The sequence below is a fragment of the Perca fluviatilis genome, chromosome 9 (genome assembly GCF_010015445.1).
Source record: "Perca fluviatilis chromosome 9, GENO_Pfluv_1.0, whole genome shotgun sequence".
Classification (NCBI taxonomy): Eukaryota; Metazoa; Chordata; class Actinopteri; order Perciformes; family Percidae; genus Perca; species Perca fluviatilis.
The window spans coordinates 15,961,147-15,985,404 of record NC_053120.1 but is presented as its reverse complement, the minus strand read 5'-3'; the positions used below and the strand labels follow the sequence as shown (position 1 = coordinate 15,985,404).

Genomic DNA, 24,258 nt, shown 5'->3' with positions numbered 1-24,258 from the left:
CTTATATGAGAGTTCCCATGTACTTGGGACTCCCAGCAGATGTTAATACATCACCCATGAGTCTGCAGTCTGACCTTTGACTCTGAGAAATTCCGGCTGTGAGTCGAGCCGAGCAACGGGGTCAGAGCAGAGACACGCTCCTAGCAGGTGAGGTCGATCGAACGGTTTCTCTTCTGCTTTTCAGCAAACAAAAACACAGATTGCTTCAACCTGGCGATGCTTTTTCTTTGCACTTTTTAAATGGCTGACATTCTTTGATTTTCTCTACATCAACCCTGCTTTCTTTTTCTCAAGCTGCTGAACTGATGTGCCATGCTCTCTTGCAGCAGACAAGTGTGACAGCCACATTGCCCTCACTGCATCTTGAAGCCACCCAGCCTTGATTTTCCAAACAGACCTCGTCATGATGGAGACAGAGCAAACGCCTGGGAGTTGTCATGCCCCGGGCCAAACTTCTGTCAGGACCTGGCTCTCCTCCAGCATAAGAGGTACGAATGCTCGGCTGCTGTTGACCGCCAGGATTGGTTCTCAGACAAAAATTAAGTTCAGAGTTTTGACACAATATGTAACCTATGACCTAAACAAAACTGCTGAACGCACAGTTTCTTAACTTTTCTTCAGGCACGGCTGGGCAGGCTACTTCAATTCCTTCAATAGTAGTTACAACATAATCCAAATGGATTCTTCCTGTGTGTTTTTATATTATACTAGTGTGGTATTAATAAAAAAACAAAAACATGACAAGATTTTAAATCCACACAGATAAAACTTTATAACATTATATGTACATCATCTCTAAAAACACAGTTGCTCTCAATAACAACCCTCTCCAGAAGTAATATATTAGGTTTTCACAAATAAATACAATATACCTATAGAAAGTGTTAAGGTGACATCCTATTTTTAACCATGTGGACTTTAAATGGACTTGATTTATACTGTAATAAAACCAAAAACTATTATAAATCCGAATCCGAAAGTAGGAAGAAGAAAAGAAATGTAGTATCCAGTGTTTTGGGAGCTTGTCTTATACTAGAGACTAACAGTGTCTTCAGATAGAAAACGAAGCAATCTCACTGTCAACAAAATTCTCTTTTCTTCTGTCTGAACACAAATCAGGATATCTCTGCATCAGCTGCTTTGGTTTTTGACCCTTCTTGTGAGTCCCCCAACTTTATTGAAGTTTGATACTAATTCACTGGAGTACACCTTTAATAAATATAAAAAATTACTTTCAATTATTGAGTGTTTATAACATGAGAAGATTCACTCTGTAAAAGTGAATTACACCTATTGTTTTAGCTTGGTGACACAGCTTTGTGATTAGAAATTACACACACATGGCAATTGGATATTAGATATATCATTTTGAAATTAAGCGGTACATATGTATAACTTACAATACAGTATACAATACAGTATGTCCCCTGTTCTGATCTGTGACTGTGAGTTTGTTAATATCTGAGGGGAAACGGATTCATGTTGCTCAAAAACCAACATCTTTTTCAAACAGCTGGCTCGTCAACATGCTGACTCTTCTTGTCTCTGTAAGCCTCAGAAATGTAAGTCTTACACAATCCGTTTTACACACTTCTCATGTTAACCATTATCCATCATAAAAATTATGATTTTATGAGAATGTGATCACTTTGAGTGATATTCTATGCCTATAAAAAGAGCATTAAACCTGCAGTAGTGATGCGTTGATGATAAAAAAACTGGAGCAAGGATAAACTTCTGAAATCAGATGTTGTGCTCATCTAATTTACAAAATCAAATATGTATATCCACTCTCCGCTCGACTGGTGATATAGAGTTGTTGTAGTTCACTAATGCAGGGGTGCCTTAACATGCAGAGCTTTAAAAGTGATCACAAGCGTTTTGAACTGGATTCTAAATTTTATGAGAGGTGTCACATGAGACCTTTGAGAGGGAAGAGTTTCAGAGAAATCGTGGACAACTTCAGGGACATCTTCTGAGCAAAGTAAACAACAATTTGTTGTGATTTATTCCTGTGCCCTTTAGTGTAATATTGTATGGACTTCTTTTGGTCTAGTTTGGTTTATTGTGAATATTTGAATATTTATATATTATATATTATATATATTATATTATATTAAATATAACATATTAAACTTTGTGTTCGATAGAACGATAAAGTCCTGGACTTATTTATGTTGTTTACCCAATGTTTTCACAGACCCACCAAATTTTATCAAGATGGAGACAGATATTTATTGACCAAAGAGATAATAAAAACTTAAAATTGGAACACTGAATCATAAAAGCAAGAGATACATAGCAATACTTAGCGGGCAGCCCGGGCATACCAAAAACCATATCATTAGGCAAGGCAAGGCAGCTTTATTTGTATAGCACATTTCAGCAACAGGGCAATTTAATGCTTTGCATTAAAAAAACATTAAAGAGCAGTTAAAAACGATTAAAAATATTCAAACATTAAAAACGATAAAAAAAATTAAAAACAGATAAAAGACGAGAATGAAATTTACAGTGCAGGATAAGAACAATTTAACCGAGTCCAACTCGGGCCTCCCAGAGGACTAATGTTTTCTGTTGCAACTCAGGTTCCAAACCTGGCCTCCCAGAGGACTTAACTTAGCCAGTTCCAAACTGGGCCTTCCAAAGGACTTAACAAGTTAACCGCGTCCAACTCGGGCCTCCCAGAGGAAATTAAAGGTCCCATGACATGGTGCTCTTTTGATGCCTTTATATAGGCCTTACTGGTCCCCTAATACTGTATCTGAAGTCTCTTTCCCAAAATTCAGCCTTGGTGCAGAATTCCAGCCACTAGAGCCAGTCCTACAATGAGCTTTCCTTAGGATGTGCCATTTCTGTGTCTGTAGCTATTGAGGAGGAGAGAGGGGGGGCAAGGTGGAGGGTGGGGGTGTAGCCTTGACCAACTGCCACTTTGCTCATTTGAAAACCATGATGTCTCTCTCTCATGGGTTGGCCAAATTCTCTGGGTGGGCAAAGCAGAGAAAGGGGAGGTAACCTTGCTCCTTATGACCTCATAAGGAGCAGATTCCAGATCGGCCCATCTGAGCTTTCATTTTCTCAAAGGCAGAGCAGGATACCCAGGGCTCGGTTTACACCTATCACCATTTCTAGCCACTGGGGGACCATACCCAGGTAAAAAAGTAGTATACTTTAGTGTATTAGAAATATGAATGAAGTACATGAAGTATAAAACAAGTATGCTTCTACTTGTTGTATTTAATATGTACTTTTTAAAAGTATACTTCAAAATAGATCCAAAAAGTAAGTATACTAATTTACCAGTAATCAAATTATTTTTTAAATGTACTTTTTGAAAGTGTACTTTTTTGTTAATGTATTTTAAATTGAATAGAAGTATATATTTTTTAAGTGTATTAAATTTGACATACTTAGAGTGGCAATTCAGTGTACTTATGGGAAGTATATTTTTGGAAATTAATTGTTAGTATACTTTTTTAAAGTGTACTATGATCTCACTTCATTAGAAGTGTGACTTCTGTACACTTTATACAGTACACTCTAAAATAAGTGTATTTTTAGTGGCATATCAGAGTACGTTTCATAAAATATGTTAAAATACAAAAATTTTGTGATTAATTTAATATTCTTGTTGTAAGTACACTTCATTTTGTAATACAGAGTTAGTATAATTTTTGAAAGTGTACACTGATTTCACTTCATCAGTAGTGTAATCCTTAGCTACACGACTGTAAACAAAGTGCACTAAAATATAAGTGTACTTTTATTAGCATATCAAAGTACTGTCATAAAATATGCTAAAATGCAAACACTTTAGGTGGAAATTTAGTAATTTATTAATTTACTGTAGCCTACTAATGGAAAGTGTATTGACACGATATGCCACCACGCCAAAACCCTCCCTAGGAAACAGCTCGATTGGTTAAAGTGTAAGGTGCAGGTTAACCACCACAACCAATTAATATGTAAATAAAGTGCTCAATATGTATATATTTAAACATTTCTGTCTTAAAATGCGTTAAAATAACATTTATTGGGGTTTCTTCAAAGGTAGCATGTTTTTTACAGTAACTGGGTGATGATGTCATAAGAGGGAGAAGCAACCCATAGCAGGTACACAGACAGACCAACAACGGGACAATTTTATCCATTTTCGCCATCTTATTCATCACTAAATTCTCTTCTGACAACGTTTTAGGCGAGAAATTAACTGTTTAGATTTCTAATATATGCAGTCTTGCGCAAATCGTTGCTGAATTGACAATTTGCTTCAAAGTTTTCGGAGTTGAGACGCTCCATGAAGTAACGCGACAACCAGCAGCGCCTGCCCCGGCCGCTGGCTCGTCGCTCGGACAGTCTCGCTCGGACACACCGCTGTAAACCGGAGGTCTCTCAGACCGCTCACGTAAATAAGAGGCTTTTATTATGGATTAAACGGGGACAAACCCTACGAGTTGCCTCTTGTAAAGTCTGCAAAAAAGATGTGCAGCTTTTCACAATGGGCGAGTCTGCGCTCTCGAGTCACATGAGGTAAGTTTCAAGTAAGCCAACTGTAGCCTACTGTACACGTTAGCGCTTAGCTAGCTATTTGTTTACGCTAGTAACTTCTAGCTAGGAATTCGCAGGCTAGCTAAGTGACTCAGAGTACTTGGTGTGATAATGTAATGTAATGTTAGTATTGCATGACCGTTATGCACGTTCATTTGTGGAATATGCAGGGAACATAGCCAAAGTTACATCACAGTAACTGTAATGTTAACTACCCACAAATTAAAACCTAAATCGTTAGCCGGGTGCATAACAACAATCGTTGGTTGCTGACCAAAAATCGTGTCAGATGCAGATACAGTGTCATACAAGTAGCCTACTGTAAGGTTGCCTTATGCACTATTTGCACTGCTCTATTCCAGTAGATAAATGTATGTCTTGGCAATGAAGTACATTTTTTTTCAATTAATATAGCTAGGCTATTTTTGAGGCAGGTGACTGTGCACTGTCAGAGTCTTCTGGGTTAAAATGGAATTACAGCTTGTTGTTGCACTGTCTCAGATTTAGTTCAAACCTTGTCTATATCAAGAATGTGTCCCAAAACCAATACCTGTAAAATATTTCTGTTCAATTCCTATGTCTTCATATTTTAGCCCTTGAAATTACTTCAGTTTTACAGTCTGAAAATCACATTATCTGGGAAGCAATATTTGGACATTAATTCATAGGCAGCCCAAACTTTGTAGGGTGGAAGACAAACATGTCAATATGTGTGAACCGTTACAAGTTTGTACGGCATGCCCTAGATTTGGAAAAAAGTGTGAAAGGACATTAAGGGTAGCATAAACTTTGAGCAAAATCTAAGAGGGTGCATCAACTGTTTTCCTGGATTTTGACACACAATGACTCAGCTGCATGTCGTTTGGCTCAGACCCCCCCACTCAGTGCTCCTCTCCATAGCTGTCTTACTGTATGTTATGTTAGGAACCATGAAGAGAAGGTGATAATTCAGAGTTAGTGAAGTGAACCTGTTGGGTAATTGTTTTTACATTGACTCAAGCAGGTTAGATAGCTTAGACAGTGATACATTTTGAAAAATAAAACTTCGTCCGGTAGATACCGGGCACCACATGTGCCGTTAACGTGAACAGAAAATTGCATTGCCTGTATCTTTCACGGCAAACTTGCGTGTGGAAAGTGGTCGCACAACAGCTGAAATGGCATACTCCTTCACAGTATCCTTCAATAAAGGAAGAGGAATGTAGCACAATATGGATGTAAAAGCAGTTATAATTAGCCTATGTGACAATAAAATTTGTTTTGGTTCAAATCAACAAATAATCGTGATAATTAATCGTGAGCTCAATATTGCTCAAAATAATCGTGATTATCATTTTGGCCATAATCGTGCAGCCCTAAGTCAGAGCTAGATGTGCATGTGTAGTAAGTTATTCGCCATTGTTCTCTTCCCGGCATTTCAGAGAAAGTCGACGGTTCAAGGTTCCTGCTTTTGCCAATATCTGCTTTTGTGTGTTACTTTTGTGTCAATAATAAAGATCCTTTTCTGAAATGCAATTTGTAATCTGTTAATGTAATGCACTTTAACTGAATTGTAATATAATACACTTGTAGTGTAATAGCAACATTCATGCTTAAGTATTACAAAATGGGGATAAAAGTACAGATGAAGTATACTTCAAACAATTCTTTTCTACCTTGCACTATAATAACATTGCACTGAAAGTACGTGTCTATGATGTTTAGGTTGTAATTGAACTTCACTTCAAACACATTATTATTGTCCTAGTGTATGGAGCTAGAACAGTCTCAATAAAGATAAATGCACACACTACATTCACATATGCACACACAGGATTCATACATGCACACACATGATTCATAAATACACACACAGGATACACAAATGCGCACAAAATTCACAAATACACACACAAAAATTAAAAAGCACAGAAGATTCAGAAATGCATACAAAATTCAGAAATGCAAACAAAATTTACAAATGCACACAAGATTCACAAATGCACAGGACAAGATTCAGAAATGTATTTCTGATGCACACACATCTTGATTTAACAACTGCTTGCGGTCTGTGAACTGTGAAGCATTTGTGTGTGGATTTTGAGACTCCTCTGACGTGGCTCAACTTACAAATGCATTTTTTTAAACAGGGAATGATTTGCAACCAATCAGATATTTCCCTTGTTTTAGCCAATCACAAGAACGCACCCCACGTGACATACGTCACGATTTGGGAGGTGCCTATGCCTGAGCCATTGACATATATATAATGGACCAACAGATCCCGTTGCTCTGGACGGAGACCAGTGAAGGCTATTAGAAGCACTTTTCTGGTGATCATTTGCTTTTCTGCGCAGCCTCCAACTGACAGAGACAACGTAGATGTGACGTGAGCAACGTGTCTGAAAGTTGTAAGTCTTCTGGTAGCTGTGCCAAGAGAAATCTCAATCATTCCCAATCTTACAGAGATGGAGAGCGTAGGTATATGTAAGGAGATAACATGGGCACAGGCTAATTATTGCTAACTAACATGCTAGTTAACATTAGTAATTAAACCTAAACAGCTAATGTAAGTCGAAACTGCCTGCGAGCTTCTCCTGTACTATACGGTAATTCCTCTACTGTGCGACAGTAAGTCACTTGGTTATGACACAATCGTTAGCCTATTTTTACAAAAACGTCTGCTACGCAGCCATAACGTGAGGTACAAGGTAATGGAGCCTTTTATACATTGTCGTGTTTCTTTAGAACTAAACAATGGACAAATAGAGTCATTAAATGCTTCAGATGTAAAGTTATTCGCTGTCAAGTGACATAAAAAAAAAAATGGCGGTCAGTGGAATACTAACAGGAGGTGATACCTTTGTAGCAACAAAATGGCACCATCGAAGGTTCGAGTTCTGAAGCGAAGCTTACCCCCTTGGCCTGAGCCCGTCCACCATTTCGGCATACCTACCTTTGATATATGTCAATGATACCTACCAGGGGCAACCATAGATTGTATAGGGGGCAACAGTGTAAACGCTGCATTTCAAAACACTTGAAGAAATGGATGTGGAACTGTGAACTGGGCTTTTAAATTTGTTTTGTGAATCAGCATCAGTCTGCTTGCCGGAGCAGAATATTCTGTCGGCAACTTTGGCCGCAGTGTGCGAAGGTAGGTAACGTTACCGACACATCGTTTTCTCTTATTTATCCCATGTCAATGAATTAAAAACTTTTCAAACGTTCATGTTTGTACTTTGTAGTTGTCATAACACTTACCGGTAAGGAGAATTGCATGAATTCATCTAAATTACATTAAGCTTACAGTAGCTAACAGTTTACATTAGCTAGCTTGTAGTTTACTGCATGTATGTAACATTAGCTCATTGTCCAGTAGCTTCTAGCTTTCAAACAAATGCAGTGCAAAATATGATCAGCAACTACAACAAGATAAACGCTACCAGCTAATGGAGGTTGCCACAGGTAGTATGATATGCAGTAAACTGCAAGTGAGAAAGGTTAAATAGTACTGTAAAACCACAAGCTACAATGCTACAACCAACATAACCAACATGTTAAGTGTGTTATATGGTCAACAGTTGTCAGTTAAGACCATGATGAATAAACTACACAGTTACATGAAGTACCTTAATGTTACAGTATGCTTAAATATACTTGTGATACAATTCTAATCTTACCAGGACAGGTTGGATAACTACTGGACTAACCTAAAGCTTTCTCTTTCTGTCTGCAGTCTGGAAGCAACCCCATCATCGGCAGCTGAGTCTGATCGTCGCTTCATGTTGAATATACACTTGTGTACAGTATATAGTCATGTTTGAATAAATGTTATAATAAAGATACACGTAACTAGTTATTAAAACAGGTAGCATCTGAGTATAATTATTCAGCTAGAAGTTTCCTGTCTCCAGGTCACAATTTGATGGAAAGATAGACATTGAAAAACTGTTTACATTATATATATATATATATATATATATATGCCCAAAAACTTAAAGACAGACAAATCAGTTAATTTGATGCATTTATTTTTTGAATGGCAATCTCTAATATAGCAAATAATCTATTCAACATCTTTTGCTTTCCCTCTCCTCCTCATCTCTCCCTTCTGGTGACGCTAGTGCAGCCTCCGTTTGTTCCTTAGTCTCTGTTAAAAGACAGCAGCAAACACAAGACAAATGTTTACAGAGCTGCCAACTTTTCCCCAAACCTTGGAGTGAGATTTGGTGTGGCGAACCCAAATTCTTTCTACGTACAAAGCAAATGTCTTTGGCTCATTCAACATCATTACTGTCAGGGTTTAAATTGTGATTTGTTATGTGGTGGGGTTCTCCTTAGGGGGGTCCGGGGCTATGCCCCTCCCGGGATTTTTTTTTGAAAATAAACCATTAAATGGCTCTTTCTGGAGAGTTTTGTGCAAAGAAATGGAGAAATCGAGTCTTACATGATATGTGCAAAACTGCAAAATTTGCATTGTTGTAGTCTCAACAGGTATTACGGCATTTAACATTTACATTACTGTTAATCAGTCATCACTTGATGATACACATTGTATTACCTTGTTATGATATAAGAAGGTACCCATACAATGTGCCAAACAGAATGTGCTACATGAAGAGACACTGAGAATATTTGGGTCTGTGGTGACCAGGTCCACCTCACGCAAACTTCCTTCTCCCATTCTCTCTCTTTACTACAACACACACACACACACACACACACACACACACACACACACACACACACACACACACACACACTAGTGGTTCTCAGTGTAGGCACCAGGGACCCAAAGTTAAATTAACATTGGTCTACCAAAGGGATCTACTAGGACCACTGAAATTCTAAAGAATGAGAACCACTGATTTACATACATTCTAATCCTTTAAAACTAAATAAATAGAAATAACCATTTGTTGGGTACCAGGGGGACTGGTGGCCAAAGACCAAATCTCATTAGATTAGGCAGTGAGGGAAAATCATTCTTCAAACAAGGCCTCTCCCCACCAAAAGGTCCAGCAGAAACTAGACTGAAAAATACCAACAGCAAGACAAAAGACACAGCATGGCTCATTTTGTGCATGTGTTATATCACAGCCTTTCTCAAACTTTTTTTGTGCCAAGGCCCAGTAATGTTTGGCCCTTGTCCTCTGTGCCCCACTTAATGTAATTCTTTTGGAAAAAGAAAGACTATTTTTTCATTTTATGAAACATTTAATGTATTATTTACAGTTACATTTAGAGATGCACAGAGGTGAACTGGCAAAAACATCTGGACCAGTCACAGCTGCATGGCCTGGCAACCAAATGGCATCGGTTTTGTTTCCAGATTTTGTGAGGAGACATCATTTTGAGCATTAAACACTGGCTTTTTATGTACCTATTTCTACCCTTTTCTACATCAATTAATGCTGGAAACAATTGAAAATATAGAAAAATAAGGCCCTCAGGCATTCTGTATTACTTTCAACTATTCTCTAGTCTAGTAGATCAACTTTTTCTAATTTAACGTCATGTCTGCTGAGTCAAAAATGTACTCTTCCCTCCTCTTTTGCGTCTTTTTCTGGGGAAGTAAATCTCTTTAAATGTGCATGTGGCACTTATTCATGTGAATCATACATTATGTAATTTTAATTAATTTATAAACCCCTGGACTTCAATAGCTCAGATGTGTTACATCAGATTCTTTTACAACTTTGTGCAAATTCAAAATAAACCTCCTCCCATCTGTGTTCTCCGAAATTTGGAGAGTTGTAATATAGTCTGCTGTGTATGTTATTGCTCTGCTGATATGGTAGTATCTTATTCAGACCGTCTGACAGACACAGAGGCCCATTTGGGTCTCTGACAAAGTTTAGAGGTGGCTGTACGCTACTCTTCATCGGAGGTAGCCTAGAGCACGGATGCAACGCGTCACTGGCCACAGCAGAGCGAGTCCACTAAAATTAACTGAAGGTGCTGCACTTACCGCTGCTCAGCGAGTGGACACAAAGCGACGGATGGGTCTGTAATACGGTACTCAAATACCTGAAGCCGGGCTGCGCCTGGGATGGCTCGTGAAGAAATGTTCTCACATTTGCGACATTTCAAAAATTCCACAGACAGGGAGCGCTCCTGAACCCCCTCACCGTCTCTGAAAGCATTACTAGTCGATCACGAGCGGCACGACAGGTAGATCTATAGATAAACATAAACTCATCTTTCAGGCATTTGACCGACCGTGTTGCGATATTTTCTTCCCACTATGGCCACGCCAAGACCCGCCCTTCAGTAGCATTTACACACTACTATTGGCCAGGCGTCCATGTACAGGTCCTAACCCCTGACCAATCCCATTACCCTAACCTTAACCGAGGTGAAATGCCTAACTCCGACCAATCAAGCTGCTTCGTAGGGCGGGTCTTGGCGTGGCCATAGTGGGATTCGTAATTTTACGACCGGGTTGACACTTTTTTTTTTGTTGACCGGGTTGACATATGATATATGATATTGATATATGTCAATGGTTGACACTTCAGCGTGAGAAATCGGGGGTGTGGCGTGTGAGCGTGTGAAACCAATCAAATGCGTGTGTCTCACGGCCAATGCGTGAGAGTTGGCAGCTCTGTGTTTACCGTTATGAATGCTCTTCACATGGGAAACACTTATACATTTTAGCTTTCATTTAACGTTGCTAGTGAAGTAAACAAGGTGCAGCTTTACCTCCCATCCTGCAGCTACAACTGATAAACATACATTTCTAAATCACTGCTAACGTTACGCATATACAGTAACAGCTTATAAAAAGAGATGAAAATGCCACCGGACATTAAACTTTACAAACACAAACGGCACAAAAGACAGCGACCCAGCTAACCGCCTTATGTTAAATGATTAGCATGGGTGTATTTGTCGGTACACGATCCGTTCTGCCTTCACGATCCGTTCTGCACATGCGCGATCCGTTCTGCACTTGCGCACAATGGTCGCGCATGCGCTGTTGTACGAGGATTTACGACACTGCACGATCTGTTCCACGCTTCCGGTCGACAGCCAAGCTAACGTTAGTTCCGCTTCCGGTCGACAGCCAAGCTAACGTTAGTTTAGCTAACAGCTAATTTGGCTAACCGCTAGCTGAGACAGCATGTAATAACTTTAAAAGACCCTCAAAATAAAACGTAAAAATAAACGTTAACATATATAACAGCTGTTACGTCAGTTCTACTTTACTTGTGCTCATTTAAAATACAATTACTCAATACTTGTCTTTATTGTTGTTACTGTAAAGTCTTAATGTAGCTGTAGTCTGCTTTTCCCATTAAGTTTGACTTAACGTCATTTTAGACTGAATCTAGCTGTCAGTCGAATTAGCTGTTAGCTAAACTAACGTTAGCTTCCCGGTGGAGCCGGGCCGTAGGCTAGCGTGGAACAGATCGTGCAGGTCGTAAACAGTAATATCTTGCGCATGTGCAGAACGGATCGTGCAGGCAGAACGGATCGTGTACCGACAGTATTCACTTATGCTTAGCTAGCACTGTAGTTAGCTAGGTGCACTTCGTGGCTTTAAGAGCCAACAACATAAACACATTTTAAGAGAACTTACCCGAATGAATATGCAGAGAACACACTCCCATCGACTGGGAGATTAGGTCGAAAGTAAAGTCCTTTCCGATAAATCCGACGTCTCTAGAATAAAGACCTCTGCAACCAACATAAACAATGAACATGAGCAGTTCAAAATGGAGGAAGGGGGATCTCTGGGGGCGGGGCGCTGTGCCGTGACGACACCTCCTCATTCTCAATTGGCTGATAAGTAAACAATCCCCCACGTGGGGTGCGTTCTTGTGATTGGCTAAAACAAGGGAGATATCTGATTGGTTGCAAATCATTCCCTATTTAAAAAAAATGCATTTGTGTGTTGAGCCACATCAGGGGTGTCTCAAAATCCACACACAAATGCTTCACAGCTCACAGACCGCAAGCAGTTTGTAAATCAAGATATATTTGTGTGTGCATCAGAAATACATTTCTGAATCTTGTCCTGTGCATTTCTGAATCTTGTGTGCATTTGTAAATTTTGTTTGCATTTCTGAATTGTGTGTGCATTTATGAATTTTGTATGCATTTCTGAATCTTCTGTGCTTTTTAAATTTTGTGTGTGTATTTGTGAATTTTGTGCGCATTTGTGTATCCTGTGTGTGTATTTATGAATCATGTGTGTGCATGTATGAATCCTGTGTGTGCATATGTGAATGTAGTGTGTGCATTTATCTTTATTAAGACTGTTCTAACTCCATACTAGTGGGACACTTTAAAAGCACTAAATATAGTTAGGAAGTGCATTTATAGATCACTTGAAATATTACAGAGGCATACTAAATTAACATAGTTTATAGTAATTATACGTATGATGGCAGTATGCACAAAATGTACTTAAACACAACTATAGGTTGCGCTGCAAAGCCTTTTTAAGTGTATTTACCATTGTAGTTACCATTAGACTGGCGATACAATGCAATTGTACTGTAAGTGTGTTTAATTGCTCATGAATCTTGATTTTCATTAGTGTATTTTAGTGCACTTGAAGTTTAAAAAAAGTTGTTCCATTTTAGTATACTATTTACACTTGAAGTGTAGTCAAATAGATGTTAAGTTGAAGTTAATACATAATTGAATACACTTAACTATACTTGGATTTGACAAATAGTACAAAATGTAGAAAATATACTTAGTACACTTTATTAAAGTATATTTTTAATAGAATTCTTTTTCACCTGGGTAGTCAGGCTTGGAGAATGCATATTAATGTTAAAAAACCTCATAAAGTGAAATTTTCATGCCATGGGACCTTTAAACAAAAGTTGTATGACTTGTGATTCCTCTGTACCGGACCTAAATCCAATTTAGGTTTTGAATGCTGTACCTTTTCTGATGTAATAATATAGACAGTTTAAAAGATGCCTTTAACAGTGTAGCAATTTTTTGTGAGGCAGAAATCACCTTATTTAAAATGCAAACATCAGTAAGTTGAGAAGAGTAAAACATAAAACCAGTAGGCGATTTGAGAGGGGGATGAGGGATGCCAGTGGTGCAGTTCTGTTTTGTCCAGCTGAGACAGTTAACTAAGATCAGATCGTTCCTCTCCTCTGCTGACCTAGAAAAGGTCATCCATGCTTTTATTATACATGCTTGATTATTGTAATGCTCTGTACTCTGTCACTTGTAAGGGAAACATTCATAGACTGCAGCTTATTCAAAATGCTGCCTCAAGGCTTTTAACGGCACTAAGAGGAGTGACCACATCACACCAATCCTTACTGCCCTTCACTGTATACCAGTGAGTTTTGGGATTTATTTTAAGATTTTACTACATGTTTATTAAAGCCCTGAACGGCCTGGCTACTGCCTATGTCTGTGATTTGCTAACTCCCTACGAGCCAGACCGATTCCTGAGCTCCTCTGTCAGGGCTCTACCAAGGGTTCCAAATCTCGTCTTGTCACTAAAGGTGACCGGGCCTTTGCTGTTCGAGCCCCTCGGTTGTGGAACTCCCTGCCTGGAGATCCCAGGCAGGCAAACTATGTGGCTTCTTTTAAATCTCATCTAAGCTCGAGCTAGTCCATCAGTGAGATATCCACGTAGTAATGCTATCCTGCAGCCATTGTTTGAACTGTATCATGTATCCTCCAGCCTTTTATTGCAACCTTTTTTGCCAACTCTTCATATCAGTCCTCTCCAGAGCTCCAAATAACAGGAAAGGGTTTTGTTGCCAGTCATCTGTCACAGGAGGGAAATTACCAAAGTTGAACATTGTCAGCAGAATATTTATATCTCACTCACATCAGAAACTTCACACCCAACACAGCAGTAACAAGTGGGCAATATTTGTTAATGCCTGACTGAAAATATAATATATTACTTTCATCAAACTGGCAGCCTGTGTTCCAAAGAAGGAACTGCTTTTTGTTCATTTTAAAGGTTGTTTGGCTTTTGACAACCACCAGCTCAGGTCACTGACTGACTTTGTATTGGACAGTGAAATGCAGATTTGTATTTGAGCTGAACATTAAACTAAACAGTGACTAAAAGCCAGTAAACTCTTTCACCATGCAATGAAGCTGTTTAAGAGCTAACCTTTGTTACAAAAACACATACTGACATAATCACTAAATGACTCCAGGAAATGAGATTAAACATTGACAAGGATCAGTCAGACGCTCACTCAGCAATTGCCCTACACCCTCAGGAAACGCATTGAGACAATATAAACATTAACAAACACACACAAATACATATGCACTCAGAAAACACATGTACTACACTTTATACAAACACAGAGGCATTAGCGTAAAAGACACAGAAGTGAAAACATAATAATAATAATAAAAACACAAATACACATGTACTTTAATCAGATTATGACACACAAACAAAATTAAGATACAAAAATACACAAGAACGGCATATTCTTCCTCTCACACAGATTAATCCTCATAGTTTGATCCTTTATCTGACCTCTCTCATGTTTCCCAGCAGCACCCAGGACACCCAGTGACACCACCTCGCGTTTCCATGGAGACGGGGTTCGCTACAAAGCCAAGCTGATCGGCGTTGACCCGGTACCCGACGCCCAGGGAGAAAAGATGTGCTGGGACTCTATGATGAAGCTGAAGGTAGTCAGTCTGTCCTCCATAGCCAATACAAACATGCCCTCTGTCTCCTCTTATTCCAAGCTAGTTAACAGTCTGTGAGACGATCTTCTGGTCCTCCACAACTGCAGGAAATTTATCAGGAAAGAGGCCTGTATTGAATGAGATCCTTCTGCAGATAAATTATCTTCTATTTCACACCAGTGGCATTAAAATGGCATTTGTTAAACTAATGAAGACTGCATTTGACCAATATTTCTACTATATTTAATATTGACAATTCCATCCAAATCAGTGATAGTGATATTTCACCCAAAGAATATTTGGTGAGACTTTTTGGATGCTGATCAACAGAAAAAGAGCAATCAAAGCAATAGCAGATCTGTGTAGGAACGGCTTAAAAACAACAAGATCTCTAGATCCCAGACCAGAGTCCAGATCTGAGTCCAATGAAACATTTAAGTGGACCAAGTCATCCAGAGGACACTGTCCCCATGCTCTTGCTTTACCCACTCCCAAAAGTAGATTTAATTCAGTAAATATCAAGTTTATAGTAAACGCTAAGTGTAACCAGTGTTACACTGACATTTGCTAAGTTGTTTAAACACATAGTACAGCCCAAGCTTAGTACAGCCAACGCTGAATTTCATTAGTTTTGAAGGCGTTTGGTCATAAACCAAAGTATTGGACAAATTGAAATTTCTACCTGACGATGCCGGTGGAAGATGAAAAGTCAGAGTATGTATGGCAATCCGTTCACTAGTAAACCTCATGGCGGCACTAGAAGGAAGAGTCAGGGGATTATCAAAGTCTGTCAGGGTCATCCTTTGGGCACAAACAAATCAATCATGTCTGTACAACATTGCATCTTAAAGCTATAGTACGTAGTTTCTGTCGCCCCCATGAGGAATTCTAAGTAATGACAACAACAATGTTGGCAGGTCCACATAATACAAGCCCTACGTGATCGCGCACGCGCCCCCACCCCTCCTCGATGCAGTTGCTAGCAGCTAAGGAGGACACGGATGATTAAAAAAACATGATGGACTCTTCAGAAGAGGTAATTATCTTCACTGGAGTTTCTGCATGGGAAAGTCACCGGACGACACAATCTTCTGAACATAGCCATACAGCGATATACGGACGGAGTTGTGTGGAGCTTAATTAGCTTTGTAGCATCTCATTTGGCAATGGCTTGAATGTAATCGATGTTTATTAATATCAAAAAGTTATGCACTAAAGCTTTAATTTATAAAATAGTTGTTGCGATATTTGTTTATTATTTTTGGCTTTTATTTTAACAGTAAGTGTAGAGAGACAACACAGGCCCCCGGCCAGGAGTCGAATTGTGGACATTGCAGTTATGTGGCATAAATAATGTTTAATACTTATACAAACAAGTATTTATTATTTGTAAATAATTTAGACGATGTTTTCACAAACCTGTTTTCACATTGACATTAAAGGATATTTTTCTGTGGATCACTGTAAAAAAACAAATACACACATTAAATCTACTTTGCTTGAATGCTGTAAGACAATAAAAAATTAGAACTTCCAAGGGGTAGATCACATTTTATCAGCACATTAGTTTTAGGCTCATTGCAATTTCTACCTCAGTCACAGGTACTTTTCTTGGAGTTTATAAACTATAGCAAATGAACTGGGTTCCAAAAGGAGTTGTGGGAAAATTCCTGCAGTGGAAAAGGGGGCTTCTAATACATATGACATCCTGCTCACCCCTGACATGTCAGTGACTTCAGGCCCTACAATCTCACAGGACTTTGCAAGATCTAGTGGGAACGTATATCCATGTAACAGACATGGTCCACAGGGGATGAACACTTCTTAGAGGGAACTGTGTTGAAAAACAATTAGTTATAGTCAGTTATTTTGAAAAAGAAACTGACGAAAATTCTGCATAACAGTTACAAGTCAAAAGATGTAATTAGAGAATGTGTCATCAGTTACAACTCATTCAGTCAGTTACTACACATAGTGGCTTTAGTACATTAGTATAAACATTTAGTTAATTGGTATAAACATTGGTATTAACATTAAGTCCACTTTTGGATGTGTCAGCTGTGCTCCTATTTTAAACCAGTCAAACCCTTTTTGTGTGTTAGGGCTTTGAGGCAGCAGCAAGGAAACAAGGGAAACACAAGCAGAGAGTTTGGTTGAAAGTTTCCTCCAGTGGCCTGAGAATCGTGGATGAAAGGACCGGGGTGAGTTGTGTTGTCCTGTAGTTGTAGCGCCCCCCTGGGGTTGATGGTTAATCTAGAAAATGTTCTCTTTCTTGTGGGCAACCACAACAACCATTGTGGTTTTCGAGTGGACAAAAAATATATATATATATATTTCATGCTAAACTAATGGCAGATAACATTTCCATTCTTTTTTACTTTTCCAATTAAATTCTCCTGTGGGAGGTAAAGCAGATTTTATTTGGCAACTGACATGGATCAGTAACATCAAACTAGAGTCTAGTCTAGTTTAGTCCACCACAGATACTGTATATTATAAATGATCCCCCCCTCATTTAGATCTCTGTTTTCCATCCTGAAAAGCAGAACATTTTTGTATTTAGTCCTAGCCTGGTAGACACCAGAGCCTGCTCAGTTGTAACTGAGAGTGGGTCTGGGGAAGGTTCATTCACAGCTCATTTCCAAAGGGGCGTCACCAACGGACCCCGCTCAAATGCCTCTGGGCGCAATTGGATAGTCCTTCAACCAATCAGACCAACAATCCGCGTGATGTAGCAGCGACAGCGGCATCAACGGGTTGCTGGGCTTCGGTGGCCGTCATGTTGAATGTAAACAAAAAGCTGCTTGCCGTCGCTGCGCTATCGTCATCGTGTAAAGCCCGCCTCAACGGTTGTGAATCTGGGCTTGAATGGGCTCTTGGCCAGACTGACTTGCAGAGCAAATATCAAATTTGCCGGAAGTTCGTCAGGGTTTTCCCAGGCTAATTTAGTCCATTATTTTCTTCTAATAAAAATCTGTTTAACACATGGTGGTGGTGGTGAATGAACCACCACTGTTTTTGACTCTCATCCCCCCACCCCCACCCCAAGTCTCTACACTTCCTTCATCCTGGACTATACATCTGCCCATTGCACATACTTTATATTTTTTACATTCTACACTCAACCTATTCGGGCCTCCTTTTTACGTGCTAAACAGCTATTTTGTATATCTTTGTTTTGGTATTTATTGTTTATTCTTTTTAATGTTCAGTATGTTTGTCTGTTTATGTATGCACCAAATACCAAGGGAAATCCTACGTAAGTGTGAATAACTTATTGTGGCAATAAACGCTTTTCTGATTCTGTTCCTGAAATGAGGAAGTAGTGTTTCCTGTGTGAAATGGATGCTGCACTTTTTGTGGAAGTTGGTGATTGAAGATTATTTAAGTTTTGGTTCCACTTCTGCCCCTTCTTTTGCTCCAATTTCTGGTGGGAGTGACACCACACATCACAAACCTTTGCCTGCACTGAATAATTCATTATCTCTGTTAGGGTCAAGGAGAAAAATTGATAAGCAGGTTAATGGTGAGGAACCAAGATAAAAAAAATAAATAAAAAAAAACTACAATCAAGAAACATTCCCCCACAAAAGCTAGAGAAACAGAAACCCTTTGAGATCAGAAACCAGACCAAATAACTTGAACGTGGCTACATGTTATGGTTATGATATCTCAAATCTCCTTTTTTCCTTTGCTGTAATTGTAGTTTTCTGTTTCCCGATTAGTTTGTTTTTATTGCTGAATATTGGTGTAGTGGTTTGATACGTTGTAACATAACTAAAACCTCAAATCCTCTTTATTATCTGTGTTTTAGGCTGTACTTTATGACCATGACAGGAGCAAGATCAGCTCTTTGACGAAAGATAAGTCTGACCCCAGAGCTCTGGCCTACGTCTCCCAGCACCAAGACACCTACTGCCTGTTCTACATTAAGATGGCCAACCTGGTGACAGCACACAGTACTACATGTCATGTTTGTGCTGTTTACATTGTGCCACCCTTCACTGAATGTGTTTGGTCCGCAGTGTGACGTTTAATCTGTGTTCATCAGGCAGATCCGGTGCTGGTTGACATTGAGGAGGTTTGTCAGAATGTGGACCCGGAGACGCCACAAGAAGCTGCCGAAGCCCCGACACAAGTCAGACAAAATCTTATGTTTATCAGTGTGTGTGTGTGTGTGTGAGGGGGCGGGGGGTGGTCTTTGATGTATGTGTGTTTACCACTGCGTTCAATTTTGTTTGTTTGTTTGTGTTTTCCCAGAACAATTCCTTACTGCTACTAAGTGACAGTTCAGCCCCTCCAGCTGAGGTAAATAAAATAATATAACAAGTCAACCCCAAATCTTTTGCTGAGGTTTATCATTGAACATCTCTTTACGTATTTTATGTCACACATGTTGAAACAAAACTTTTGAGTGCACTGAATGTGTCGTTATTTTCAGGAACCAGCTTTTGAGGATGTTTTCAGTCCACGGCCGGATTCTTCATCAGGACAATCAAACCAGGTCAAATCAACAAAACACAATATCACACATGAATGTTTAAATCCACTGTACTTCACATGAACCATGAGGGTTTCTGAACATGTTTTTCAAAATTGAACTACCAAATCATTGCAGTCAGAAGAACAGAAACATAAAACAACTGACATTTCAGAATCTCAATGTTTTCATCTCAAATAAAGTTTGTTAAATAAGAAAGGGTTAAAAAAGCTGACATTTCAAGCTTAAACTGGCCATAGGTTTTGGACTATTAATGTGAGCTAGTTAGCCAGCTGCTCTCCTTCTAAGATTATGAACAATGTGAATGAATGAGAGGAGTTGATGCAATATTTATATAATAATAATAATAATAATAATAATAATAATAATAATATTTATTTCTATTTTATTTATATGATTTGTCATTTCATGTCCGTTAACATTTGCTAGTCAGCTATCATGTGGCTCTTAACAATGAGAAAAAAACCATAGCTTAAAGAACAGTCTTCCATATTACTGTTGGTTTAAATATATGGTGATTGAGAAATGTAAATGTATTATACTGTTATCAAATACTGTTGTCTGCCTGTTGTGTTTTTTCTGTGTACAGGCCTCTTTTAGTAATGAGTTGATGGAAGTCTTCTCCATCCAGAAGGAGGAGCCACTGATGGCCAACCAGAGCTCATGCACCGGTCAGCCAGGTTAGTTACAACATGAGACTAGGAACTGACACTGCGCTGGGGTAGTCTATATCCACGATGTTCAACTTCTGGGATTGTTCAGGTGCCGCCGGAAATTCAGTCGAATGTCACTCTTTGCGGCCGGATGTCCGTTACATTCCGCTTTCTTTGTGTTGTTATTTTTAACCCTGGTCGATTTATGAGGACTATGGTTAAATGCTCCTCAGATCTCTGCAGGGTAAATCCAGACAGCTAGCTAGACTATCTGTCCAATCTGAGTTTTCTCTCACACGACTAAAACAACCTTTGAACGTACACATGTTCCACCAAAACAAGTTCCTTCCCTAGGCTATTTCGCGGAGGCACAGTGGCTCCGTCCGGCAATTAGCACCGCCAAAGACGATTGTGATTGGTTTAAAGAAATGCCAATAAACCAGAGCCCGTTTTTCTCCCATCCTGGAATGCTGTGTGCACTAGCCACTCCTCTGCAGGGCTGTGGAGGAAGGTCTGGCAATGCGAGACTAGCCCTGGGGTCGCCCATGACTCAAACTAAAACCTTGTATCACCTGAAACATTTTATATGTAGAGCTTGTTGGGGGCAGAACACAGCCTGGGCGGAGGTGCTACAAGAGAAGCCTGATTCAGGGCAAAATAATCTCTGTCCTTCTTGCTTGATCTTGCCCCACTTTCTTCCATATTTATATAGTTCTTAAAATGTATAGTATATACAGTATATATGTGTCGTTAGTACAATCTTTTTTTGCCATCACATCAAAAGGAGGATTCATACAGTACCGAGATCTAGCTCCGAGTTTATCAGTTTAATATCCTGTCATGTAAATAAATATCATTAAAAACATCAGGCTGTTCCGCCATAAAACTACAGGCCCATGATCAGACGAACGCTGACCACTTCCCTCCTCTAGATCTCAAGGTCCTCACCATTCTCATCTCTCATCTGAATATCAATCAGAACATTAACACCTTCACAGTGTGTCAACAATAGATTAAGATATAAGTGCTGTGGAGACCGAAAACTACATTCACATCTCTATTGAAGATTGAATTACAATATTTCTGCAGCTAATTAAAACTTTTTTTTTTTATCATTTTCCCATGATCTCCCTGTTCATGTCATGTTTAATATCCACAGTACGCTGGTAAGGAATGACATAATTCCCACGATACAGCTGATAAAGAGCCACATTTGAAGGAATGTGTGTTTACTGAGTATCAATGATGGAATAAATAATCTCTCAACACATGCTTAGTTCCCACACTGAAATTATTATCTCAACCTCCTCAAGAGAAGAAATGATAAAATCACCATGTATGGAAATGTCTCAAGGACGTGTTAATATGCGAATATGCAGCAGTGTGATGTTCTTATAGTGCAGCAAAGGTTAGTGGTGAGGCGGTGTAATGTACGCCTCCCACATCAGAGGCCCAGGTCTTCATCCTGTCTCTTTGTGTTGGTCCTTTATTATCACTTAACAATAACACCTTTCGCCAACCTTAACCAAGTGGTTTTACTTACTTCAATTATCCACACATAGTTGGGATGCATGGATATTGTAAGAATAACCAGTTAATAATCAAATAAAAAACGTTGCCATTAAACAAATCCAGAGTTCGCCAAATCATCCAATATAAACTAGGGTTGCGGCTGCCATGTAAAAGATATTAAATCCTACATTAACTTTCCAAATGATCATTACCAGGAAACATTAAGTATAAGTTTAGTTTAAAAAAGGAAAGCAACCTGCAAGTTGCTTTTTTAAGTCTAAAAGAAAATCATAAAATAATGAAAAATCAAGTTTTGAAAAATGTCCATCACAGTGTCCCGGAACCCAAGGTGGCTCCTTTAAATTGCTTATTGTTAAAGTGCCCATATTATGAAAAAATCCCCTTTTCTGGGATTTGGGGTGTTATTTTGTGTCTCTGGTGCTTCGATACGCATACAAACTTTGAAAAAAGAAAAACATCCATGCTGTTTTGAGTGAGATACGGTTTCTGAATGTGTCCTGCCTTCAGTCTCCGGGTGAGCTGTTCAAAATCTGCACGGCTTTTTACGTCACTAGCCGAAACGAGCTGACTAACCACAACCGCTTGCATGCTACCTCGTTCTCAATAGCAAAGCACTGCTACAACGCACACAACTTCACCATAATCTACAAAAGAACTACTTACATGTGCGCCCTCGTTTAGAAGAAGTCTCCCAGCTAATCCTGCCTTGTAACTGACCGAAGTTGGAGAAACAGGCTTTCTTTTACTGTCTATCGAACTAGCCGACATGATCTACATCTGAGCTACTGCGCATGTACGAGTGCAATCAAAGATAGTACAGAAGAAGAAGAAGAAAAGATGTCTCACTCTGTAGCTAAAACAGAAACCAGGTGAAAAGAGGATCTGCAGCAGTGAGAGAGAGCACAACAAAAATATGGTGTTTTTTGAAAATTAAACCATGTAAACCTATTCTAGTACAACCTTAAAATACAGTTATGAACCTGAAAATGAGCATAATATGGGCACTTTAAATAAATAAATAAAAATAATTTGACAGGAAATTTGTTTTCCTGTCTAGAGTTGGATCAAAGTATACCACTCTCAAATCTGTTCATTAAATATGAAGCCAGAGCTTGATTAGCTTAGCTTAGCATAAAGACTGTAAACAGGTAGCCTATATTTGTCTGAAGGTTAAATATTCTGCCTCCCAGCGTCGCTAACGCTCACTAATTAAAACATAGTATGTTTAATCTGTTCACGAACTGAAAATGTAAAAAGATGACAAGCTGTGGTATTATAAGAGTGACGTGCTGTAACAATTTTTTTAAGTGACTCCAGGAATTAATTTTTCATTTGACTTAACATTAATCAGCTAATCGTTTTAGCACATCAATTGTTTCGACAGACCAAGACAATATTTAGTTTTTAATTTTAGTCTTTTTCTTTCTTTTTTTCTTTTAGAGCCTCCACAGCCAACACTCGGCACCTCTCAGATCCTCTCCCTGTTCCCCACACAGCCAGTAGGGGGCTCTCCATACTCCTCTCCCCCATACTCTCCCACCAGCACCATGCCCTGGGGCCAGCAGGGGCTCCTGGGAAATCAGTGGGCAGGTCCAGCTGCGGCACCCTGGCCCACAATGCCCAGTAGTATGGCATCATGGGCAACAACAGGCATGGCAGCGCCCCCTACAGGCGGACAGATTCTGGCTCAGGGGCCTCAGCCAGGAGTCATGGGGGGAGGAAACACACTTGCTTCACCCACTGCTGTCACCCCTTTAAACTCCTTCTACGCCCCTGCTGGAGCAACAGGGCCACTGCAGTCAGTGTCTCCCTCCTTAGACCAGAATCCCTACCTGTGATGAACTGGTTAAAATGGGAAAAGTGTTATTAAATTGAAAATTGCTGCTTATTGAGAACCATGTTAATTTAATTTCAATTTAATTTCCTTTTTTTATTTGGACATATAATCAAATATTTGTGTTGCTATTCAAGTAAACTGGAAGATTTAAACAATCAAACATGTGAGTCAGAGTTACGGTTTAACAATTACTGTCTGTTTTAAACTGGACAAACAGTTTCACTGCTCTTGTCTCATAAAAATAATAAATAGTTGAAATCGTAAAGTATTATTAATATATATCAATACTAATCACGTTAATTTCACCTGCTCATACTCAGTGTGTTCTGTTTTATGAGTTTTACCTGATACTTCAAACTCATTTATTTTCTTTATTTGGTTTCTACATGTTACTTTGCTTTTTCTGTATCAAATAAACGGAAATTTTCAAAAGTTTTCTTCAGGTTTGCTCATATACTGGACATGCAGAATAAAATACAGAGCATACAAGGTAGCTCATTAAACTTTGCTTTGTTTTATTTTCCTTCAGACTAAAGTATGACACTTTGTCT

The 24,258-nt window shown here is 39.1% G+C and overlaps 1 protein-coding gene across 9 annotated transcripts; it reads left to right on the top strand.

Moving 5' to 3' along the window:
* The first annotated feature begins 43 nt into the window (after window positions 1-43).
* On the top strand, window positions 44-24,215 carry LOC120565860 (disabled homolog 2-like). 9 transcript variants are annotated; one of them, XM_039811921.1, is made up of 10 exons: window positions 44-147; window positions 327-488; window positions 15,044-15,183; window positions 17,286-17,384; window positions 18,998-19,156; window positions 19,235-19,321; window positions 19,444-19,491; window positions 19,625-19,687; window positions 20,274-20,364; window positions 23,311-24,215. In XM_039811921.1, exons 2-10 carry the CDS (start codon window positions 404-406, stop codon window positions 23,706-23,708), a joined length of 1,170 nt encoding a protein of 389 aa, XP_039667855.1. In that variant the 5' UTR covers window positions 44-147; window positions 327-403; the 3' UTR covers window positions 23,709-24,215. The 9 variants fall into 9 exon arrangements, with proteins under 9 accessions (XP_039667855.1, XP_039667853.1, XP_039667858.1 ...); XM_039811919.1 differs by having other exon boundaries at window positions 86-147; window positions 295-488; XM_039811925.1 differs by lacking the exon at window positions 44-147 and adding an exon at window positions 1,514-1,562 and having other exon boundaries at window positions 380-488; window positions 15,047-15,183.
* Window positions 24,216-24,258: the final 43 nt, after the last annotated feature.

Excerpts from the sequence above, each read along its gene's own strand:
- LOC120565860 (XM_039811921.1), top strand. The coding sequence starts at position 404 with ATGATGGAGACAGAGCAAACGCCTGGGAGTTGTCATGCCCCGGGCCAA. Across the intron at positions 489-15,043 it reads GCTCTCCTCCAGCATAAGAG|CAGCACCCAGGACACCCAGT; the intron begins GTACGAATGCTC and ends CATGTTTCCCAG. Across the intron at positions 19,492-19,624 it reads GTTCAGCCCCTCCAGCTGAG|GAACCAGCTTTTGAGGATGT; the intron begins GTAAATAAAATA and ends CGTTATTTTCAG.